Source organism: Coffea eugenioides, chromosome 3 (assembly GCF_003713205.1).
Source record: "Coffea eugenioides isolate CCC68of chromosome 3, Ceug_1.0, whole genome shotgun sequence".
NCBI classification, from domain to species: Eukaryota; Viridiplantae; Streptophyta; class Magnoliopsida; order Gentianales; family Rubiaceae; genus Coffea; species Coffea eugenioides.
This window is the reverse complement of record NC_040037.1, coordinates 36,283,257-36,292,279: the sequence shown is the minus strand read 5'-3', so window position 1 is coordinate 36,292,279 and position 9,023 is coordinate 36,283,257. Positions and strand designations below refer to the sequence as shown.

The 9,023-nt window shown below is 38.7% G+C and overlaps 2 protein-coding genes across 2 annotated transcripts; both read left to right on the top strand.

The window, feature by feature from the left end:
* LOC113766512 lies at positions 1-1,619 on the top strand. The gene is made up of 3 exons (XM_027310695.1): positions 1-503; positions 563-795; positions 910-1,619. Exons 1-3 carry the CDS (start codon positions 1-3, stop codon positions 1,617-1,619), a joined length of 1,446 nt encoding a protein of 481 aa, XP_027166496.1.
* LOC113766511 lies at positions 1,620-3,862 on the top strand. Its single transcript, XM_027310694.1, has 5 exons — positions 1,620-1,805; positions 1,922-1,994; positions 2,462-2,584; positions 2,667-3,072; positions 3,625-3,862. Exons 1-5 carry the CDS (start codon positions 1,620-1,622, stop codon positions 3,860-3,862), a joined length of 1,026 nt encoding a protein of 341 aa, XP_027166495.1.
* Positions 3,863-9,023: the final 5,161 nt, after the last annotated feature.

The window sequence follows — 9,023 nt, the reverse complement described above, 5'->3', positions numbered from 1 at the left end:
ATGGGGGGTATGTCTGGATCTCCTCAAAGGAGAAATGATCGCTATGCGCCCACATACAACCCAAGGTGGCGGAACCACCCCAATTTTAGCTATGCTCAGAAACCTTCGGGTTTCCAACAACCATTTTCGCAGAGACAACATATTCAACAACCACCCATCTCTGATTCGGGTATGTCCTTGGAAGACATGGTTAAATCACTGGCTGATAGCACTTGTCAAATGCGGCAGGACCAACAGAGATTTCAGCAGGACCAACACAGAATGCAACAAGATCAACAGAGGTTCCAACAAGAAACACGCGCAAGCATTAGGACCTTGGAGGCCCAAATGTCACAATTGGCATCTTCATTGAGCAGTTTCGAAAATAGTAAAAGGAAGCTACCATTTCAGGTAATCCCCAATCCAAAGGATAATGCGAGTGCAATGCTTTTACGAAGTGGGAAGGAGGTGCAATCCTCCAAATCAGAGATGGACAAGGGCCCGAGACACCTGAGAAAGAGGAGGTAAACACCACGCCTCCCATTCCTATGATTTTTGACATAAACCCTCCTTTTCCTGGCAGGTTCGCTAAGGCAAAGAAAGAGGAATCGGAGAAGGAGATTTCGGACATCTTCCGGAAAGTGGAAATCAACATCCCACTGCTAGAAGCGATTAAGCAATTACTGAAGTATGCAAGGTTTCTGAAAGGGTTGTGCACTAACCGGAACAAGCTGAATCTCCAAGACAAGGTAAGAGTAGGTGAGAACGTGTCGGTAGTCCTCCAAAAGAAGTTGCAACAGAAGTGCAAGGATCCAGGTATGTTCACCATACCATGTATCATAGGCCAAAAAAGGATAGAGAAGGGTATGCTTGACCTAGGTGTATCTATTAATGTTATGCCATTGTCTATATTTAAGGCTTTGAACTTAGGATCTCTAAAAGATACAAGAGTGGTGATTCAACTAGCGGATAGATCCAATGTTTACCCTGAGGGTGTAGTTGAAGATGTCTTGGTGAAGGTTAATGAGTTTATCTTCCCTGCTGATATTTACATTGTTGACATGAATGATAAAACATCCGTTAACTCAGCTGCACTCCTTCTGGGTAGGCCATTTATGAGTACGGCTAGAACCAAGATAGATGTGCATGAAGGCACCCTGTCTGTAGAGTTTGATGGGGAAACGATTACATTTAATATTTTTGATGCAATGAAGTACCCGGATGATACTGAGTCTGTTAACTATGTTAGTATAACTAATTCCATTGTCCAAGATCACCTTGAACAGAATTTTATGGAGGAAAAATTGGAATTCGTGCTACAGCAAAGCAAGACGAATGCAGACGTGGAAAGTGAGGATGAGGAGGACACTCTAGAAGCCATTATGACACTACACTCGCTTCCTGTACTTTCCGACAGGTCAGTAGACTCATTCTTACCATTGCCTACTTCTAATGAAAGAATTTTACCTTCTGTGGAACAGGCACTCGAGTTGGAATTGAATGAGTTGTCGAAACATTTGAAGTATGCCTACCTTGGAGATCGCAACACCCTGCCGGTCATCATCGCAAAGGATTTGACCGCGGTACAAGAGGAAAAACTTCTAAGGGTTTTGCGAGAGTATAAACCAGCAATCAGATAGATGTTGGCGGATATTAAAGGTATTAATCCATCCGTGTGCATGCATCATATTCTCCTTGAACCAGAGGCAAAACCGGTAAGAGAGCGACAGAGAAAGCTCAACCCGGCCATGAAGGAGGTGGTGATGAAGGAGATTCTCAAGCTTTTAGAGTTAGGAATAATTTTTCCTATCTTAGATAGTGCATGGGTGAGCCAAGTTCATGTCGTCCCTAAGAAGACCGGCATTACCCTTGTGAGGAATGAGAAGAACGAGTTGGTGTCAATGAGACTCCAAAATGGATGGAGAATGTGCATCAACTTTAGGAAGTTGAATGCGGCAACAAGGAAGATCACTTCCCATTACCATTCATAGATGAGATGCTTGAAAGGTTGGCGGGTAAGTGTTTCTTTTGTTTTCTAGATGGCTATTCTGGGTACTAGCAGATCATGGTTGCCCAAGAAGACCAACACAAAACAACTTTCACTTGCCCTTTTGGCACTTTTGCCTACCGTCGTATGCCTTTTGGGTTGTGTAATGCTCCAGGGACCTTTCAAAGATGCATGATGAGTATTTTTTCTGATATGATTGAAAATTGCATTGAAATATTTATGGATGACTTCACAGTTTATGGTGATTCTTTTGATCAATACTTGCATCATCTAACCAAAGTTTTACAGCGGTGCATTGAAACGAATTTGGTCCTTAATTATGAAAATTGTCATTTTATGGTCAACGAGGGTATTGTTTTGGGCCATGTTGTCTTATCTCGGGGGATTGAGGTCGACAAGGCAAAAATTGATTTAATTACTAGTCTGCCGTACCCTACAATGTCAAAGAGGTTCGTAGTTTCCTTGGTCATGCAGGGTTCTACAGACGTTTTATAAAGGACTTCTCGCGAATCGCACAGCCATTGTCTCAACTACTTCAAAAGGAAGCGACTTTCGATTTTGGAGAGGATTGTGAACTGTCTTTTGGTACACTAAAGGGTATGTTGACCACAGCACCAATCATTCAGCCTCCAGACTGGAGCTTACCTTTCGAGCTCATGTGTGAGCCATCAATATGCAGTGGGAGCTGTACTCGGTCAGAGAAATGGGAAGTGTAGTCATGTCATCTACTATGCTTCAAAAACGCTGTCTTCAGCCCAATATAACTACACCACCACTGAGAATAAGCTTTTAGCCATTGTTTTTGCTTTTGAAAAATTTAGATCATATTTATTGGGCTCGAAAGTAAAGGTTTTCTCTGACCATGCAGCTTTGAAATACCTTTTAGCAAAGAAGGAGTCTAAACCAAGACTCATTCGTTGGGTACTCCTGCTGCAAGAGTTTGACTGGGAGATCAAAGATCGGAAGGAGGTAGACAACTCAGTGGCAGACCATCTAAGTCGCTTGATTAGAGAAGAAGAAGGGGTGCCCATATCTAAGGTATTTCCAGATGAACACTTGTTTCAGCTCAGAGGTGAGGAGCCCTGGTATGCTGATATTGTCAATTTTTTGGTCAATTATAAATTTTCAAGTGGTATGAGTAAGAATAGGAGGGATAAAATTATACAAGACTCCCGATATTATATTTAGAATGAGCCCTATTTGTGGAAAATAGGCTCTGACCAAATTATTCGGCGATGTGTTTCACATGAGGAAATTCCCTCTATACTTACTCATTGCCATAGTTATGCTTGTGGAGGGCACTTTGGCCCCAAGAGAACTGCTAGGAAAACACTTGACTGTGATTTTTATTGGCAAACATTATTTCGTGATGCTTATTTGTTTTGTAAAAGATGCAAAAACTGTCAAAAATTCAGGGGTTTGTCTCAACCGGATGAAATGCCCCAGATTTCTATGTTATTCTGTGAAATTTTTGATATTTGGGGTATGGATTTCATGGGACCGTTTCCTAGTTCTTTTGGTTGTCTTTATATCCTTCTCGCTGTGGATTATGTGTCCAAGTGGGTAGAAACAAAAGCTACCCGAACTAATGATTCACAAGTTGTTGCAGGATTTCTTAAGTCCCACACTTTTAGTAGGTTCGGCGTGCCCAGAGCAATCATCAGTGATCAAGGCACTCATTTCTGTAATCGCACCATTGAGGCACTAATGCGTAAGTATGGAGTTCACGAGTTCCCCATTGAGGCACCATTGAGGCACCATTGGGAGAGTATTCCCCAGCCACGAGTTCCAGCCACAGCGTCAAAGGAAGCTCAGGCGGGTCCTTCCTCCTCCGCTGATCCGTCGTCTTGGGACACCCAAGTTCGTCACCTATAGGACTCGGTTACTGATTTAGGTGCCTGGGTAGAGCACTTGGATAGCTGTCTCGCAGCCCTGCAGGTTTTCGCCAGTATCCAAATGGAGAATCAGGCCGCCTTCTATGCCCACATTGGCTTTCAGCCTCCTCACCCTCCGCCTCTATAGTGCTATCGTGCCTTCGTGGCCCTCAGGAAAGCTCCCGTCCCTTTCTTGTTATCTTTTCTTTTTCCTTACTCCATTGAGGACAATGTAGAATTCTGGTGTGGAGGGACTAGTTTTAGCTTTAGCCTTTTAGGTTTGATAGATAGTTTTAACCCTTTTATAGTTTTAACTCTTTAGTTTTGTTTATTAAAAAAAATTAAAAATAAAAAAAGGGAACAAAAAAATATAGGTGTTGAGGTTGGTTGGCTGCAAATTTCTAGAACTTGAAGCTATGATGATGATTGCAATCACTCTACAAGCATGAGCAGTGTTATTTTGTGGGTGAATATTTTGTTTTCTTGATAATGGCATTAAATGAGGAAATTTGCAAGATTTGACTGTTATTACCCTGTTGTGAGCTGTTGAGCCATTGAGCATTGAATTGATAATTGCTCCATTTCCTTTCTTTAAGTGCTATCACACATGATTTGATTGTTCTAGAACTTGTTTTGTTGTGCATGTTAAGATCACACCCCTGAGTTTGATGCATTAAAATGATAAGGGCATTTAGGTTGACCATTTTTGGACTTTCTAAAGACCGACTCTAATTATATCTCCCCTAGTTGACCAAGGTTGAACTTGGACCTTTTCTTTGTTTAATAACTCATTTTGTCACCTCTAAACCTCTTGTGTTCAAACCCTCTTTGTTTCCACCCCATGTCAAAGGAATGCCTTGATTTCAGTGAGTGATGATTTCGAATTGGGTTGGCAGGAAACAATTGAAGTTAGCAAGTGTGTCTATATGTAGTTGTGCGTATTGTAAAAAAAAAAAGAGAGAAAAAGAGAGACTATGGGTTCCAAGGCGTGCCCACACTTTCCAACCGAATCGAAAAAAAAAGAAAGAAAAAAGAAAGAGAGGGAAGAGTGCTTGTGTACATATGTGTTTTGTTGAGATAATTGGATGAAGTCCTTGGTTGCGCTTGCACTTGTTATTATTGGGAAATTTATGGGTATGCTTTGGAAGGATCATTGGAATGAAGAGGAAAATTAGAAGTCATGTAGTGGGTCAGCGGCATTCTCTTTGACATAATGAGCCTAAATTACCTGTTTGATCCTACCCGTGCCTAAACCCCATTACAACCCACATAAAGACCCTTTTGATTTTTGCATTAGACTTGGTTTCAGTGGTGGCGATGTGATAATTAGTAAGCATATGGTAACATCATTTTATTGTGTGGTGAGAGTAACCCTTTGTATTTCATATCGGTGTGGTGAGTAATCGTACTCCATTCAATAAGAGAGGGGTGAGTCTTGCAATTTCTGAATTAGATCACATTGTTAGGAGGATAGGATACTTGTGCTCGCATGGTGGATTGCTACATATGCGTAACTGTGATTGTATCTTTGAGCTTTGAGATGCTTGAGGACAAGCATTGTCTTGGTGCGGGGGGATTTGATAGGGCGATAATTGAATATTTATTCGTTGGTATTTGGTCTTAATTTTGGTCACTTATTGTGCAAGACACTGGATTTCTGCCTAGATTTGGTATTTGTGTTATTTGCAGGCGAGTGGTGTTAAAAAGTGAAAAGAAGAGGCAAATTCCAGAAAACTAGGCATTCTCTGGCGTGCCCACGCCAGACAAGGTAGAGCTGCGTGAAAAAGACGGACCGCGGGTCCTATCCCTGGAATTACAACCTTTCTTTGGAGGCAAATTCTGAACGTGTGTGGAATTGATTCAAGTCAAAGATGACTTTTGGCAACAACCCAATGAGGGAATTAAGGAAGCAATTCGTTGGAGAAACAACCTCTTATTTCGGCTAGCAAAAAGGATGGCGGAAACACTACAAAGAGGAGGATAGCAATAGACTAGGGATCTTATCATCTGTCTTGGACTTTTCTCTTTGTTTTTCTTCTTCCTTTTGAACGCAAGTTGTAAGTTGGCGGCCGAATTTTTTTACTCCTTCTTCAATTAACAAAACTCCATGGAAACTGTGAATCGCATGAACAACATGAGATCAGGCTAATTTCTCTTATCTAGTTGAGGAGTAATCAAGGACCGGAACACAAACAATTGTGAGATCGTTTTTATTATTCTAAGTTCTACGTTTGTGAGTATTTAATTATTCTTTGGTTGAATTGCTTGTTATTGTTTAGATATATTGAATTAATGTGGCCAGTTGTTCAGTTGTCTAAATAATATACTGCCAATTAGGACAGGGGTGCGTATTACTTGAATGTCTTAAATTAGTGGCAAACGGTACCAATTTCATTGTCTAACAAGCAGTCTAATTTGGGTCGTAGGGATAATTAATTTAGTTTAAATGATCCCGCATGTGTGTTTGTTAAGTAGAATTGGGTCTCTCTAATTCCTAAAGCTGTAATTAGATTAAAACCTTCGACCGTCTCTAGGGTTATCTATTTTACAAGAAGGTAGTTTATGAGCGTCTCTGAACTGCTATAAAATTAAGGAGAGATTGAGAGTTTGGCGGTTGCTAAATTGCTAGAACCAATTTATTTGCGAACGTGTGAAACAATTCAGGTATCTATAATCAATTGCGTGAACCGGTGTCGAGATTATCTCCTTGACTAGGTTGTGTCAATTAATTGTTTATTATATTCCTTAGTTATTGCCTTTCTTGCGATTGTTTATTTAGTGACCTTACGCCTTTAATTTGTTCGTTTATCTCTCTTCCAAAAACCCCCCAATTATCTGTGTGTGATAAATCTACCAGTTCCCTGTGGAGACGACCCTACTCACTACTATACTCATTCAGTTTTGGGAGTGGGAATCATTATAAATTTTATCTTTGGTAGTTTGACAGCCACCAAACACTTTCGTGTTACAATCAATGCGGTACTTATTAAGTTATAATGTTTAAGCATGTGATATTTGCACTTAATTAGAGTTGGGAAATAAAGTTTATGCCCTCCTCCATCATGTACTTATTTCCAAATGAGTTAATAAATTCTAACCCTCATTTCTTTTGAAAAAAAATAAAGTTCCTTATGGACATTGTATTATTTGTTATATTTTTGGTGTTATACTCTCTATTATACCATCCAAGAGGTTAACGTATGTCCCCTCATTTAATATTCTACTAATACTTGTAAATCATGGAGGAAATGTGTTAGACTAATGCATGATGTAACACCAAAATATGATAGAGGGTTTGAATTCATCTCTTCCATTTCTTTCCATCACTTGTTTTGACATTTTGATTCATTTATAAAGGTAAATGATATTTGCATTCCTAAAATTGCCTCAAGCACTCCATCCCTTCTTGTGGATTAAAAGGGAAGATGGAGTACCTCAAAATTTTCTGGAAGTACTAATATCATTTGCCTTTGTAAAATGTTAATTCTTGCATCACTGCAAAGTAGCCTTCTATAATAAAAAGGAAAGGAAAAAAAAGTGTTCAAAGTGACACTAGTCACTAAACTTTGCTAAAAGTATTTAGTCTACTAAAATATTTTAATGCCAATTGGCCGATACTAAATTCCTAAACATGACCAATTGCACTATTTTGTCTACTCAATTAAAAAAAATGAAATCACATCGCACCTGAGCTACACAATGTATTTTGTGTGGGCATATTTGTCATTATATAACAAAAAAGAGTAAAGTGGGCAGAGTAAGAATCTGGAAAAGTTTAGTGTTCGAGGACACACTTTTCTTGGAAAATTTAGTGCCTGATGATGAACTTTTCTTGGAAACAAGACTAAAGGCACAAAATTAGGTAATTGCTTAATTATTTGCAGCTTGGAGTTGTTAGATAATTGCACAATCTTTTGCTTATTTATTTTAAAAGTTTAAAGAGTTATGATCAAGTCAGTTATAGGATTCCTAATTCAGAAAAATATCTCATGATTCGAGCATATTCTGATTGACTGTACCTGCATTCTATTCTAAATATTTCTTTGCCATCCTTAGATTCTTATGCTTCTCTGTGAATGAAATGAATTGAGTTTATTCTCATTCCAATTTGAGGGCATCGCGACTTACTAATTCCAAAATTGCTTACACTTTTAACTGTTGTCATTCCCAAATAGTAAACGATAGGTTGTAGCTTTTGTTTCAATAGCAGAATTGGCTAATTAAAAAAATAATATTGCCACCAGTTAATTAATTAATAGGTCCTGATCGAGCTCCTACGTGAAGCGTAAAGAGAGATGATTTACCAGGATAATTTAGAGCCCCAGCTTTTTTATTTAATCACATGAGCTATTGGTTATTTTCCAGCTTTAGACGAATGAATTTAAACGTTAAGGATTCCTGGTACTGAAACAATTTTGTCACAAAAAATGGCATGGAGGATCAAAAGCATGTTTATAATCATGCTAAGTAAGAATCTAAATTGAAAGCATTAGGAATTGAGCTTACTCTATTGAAAGAAAAGGATTCAGCATTTTGGTTTAAAAAAAAAAGCTCTTAATTTTAGCTAATTACTTGAAATTCCAGAATTGTGACATCTGAAAATTTTCTGGACGGTATTGGGATAAATTGAAAGTATGGTCTCAATTCTTGAACAAGCTGAATGGAGTAAATATAGATGAAAGTAAAAATGTTAGTAGATAAAAAATGGAACATCTGAAAACTGAAAACTGGGAACTTCAAAGGACCAAAGAAATATAGGAGAAAGAGGTTACACGAAAAGCATAAATTCAGAGAACTAAGAAAAATATTTTGCAACAATTATTCAGCAGAAAATTAAGATGTACACATGAGATTTGATCAATAGCATGACTAAAACATAACATCATGAAAAATGGGCCAAAAAAATTAATATTAATAAAACATGATATTATTATTATTATGTGCCTAAAAAAATAATATTATGGAAAAAAATTTTTTGTACCCCTATACTTTATTCTCTCCCTTAGTTGGGTCAAGATATACCTAGAGTTTTAGTTGCTGTGCAGTGCACCTTAGGCCCATGCCGTAGATTAGGGGTGGCAATTTCCAACACGACACGAATCTAACACGAAATTAATGGGTTTGGGTTGAGGTTTCGCAGGTTTGGGTCAGAATCGGGTCGA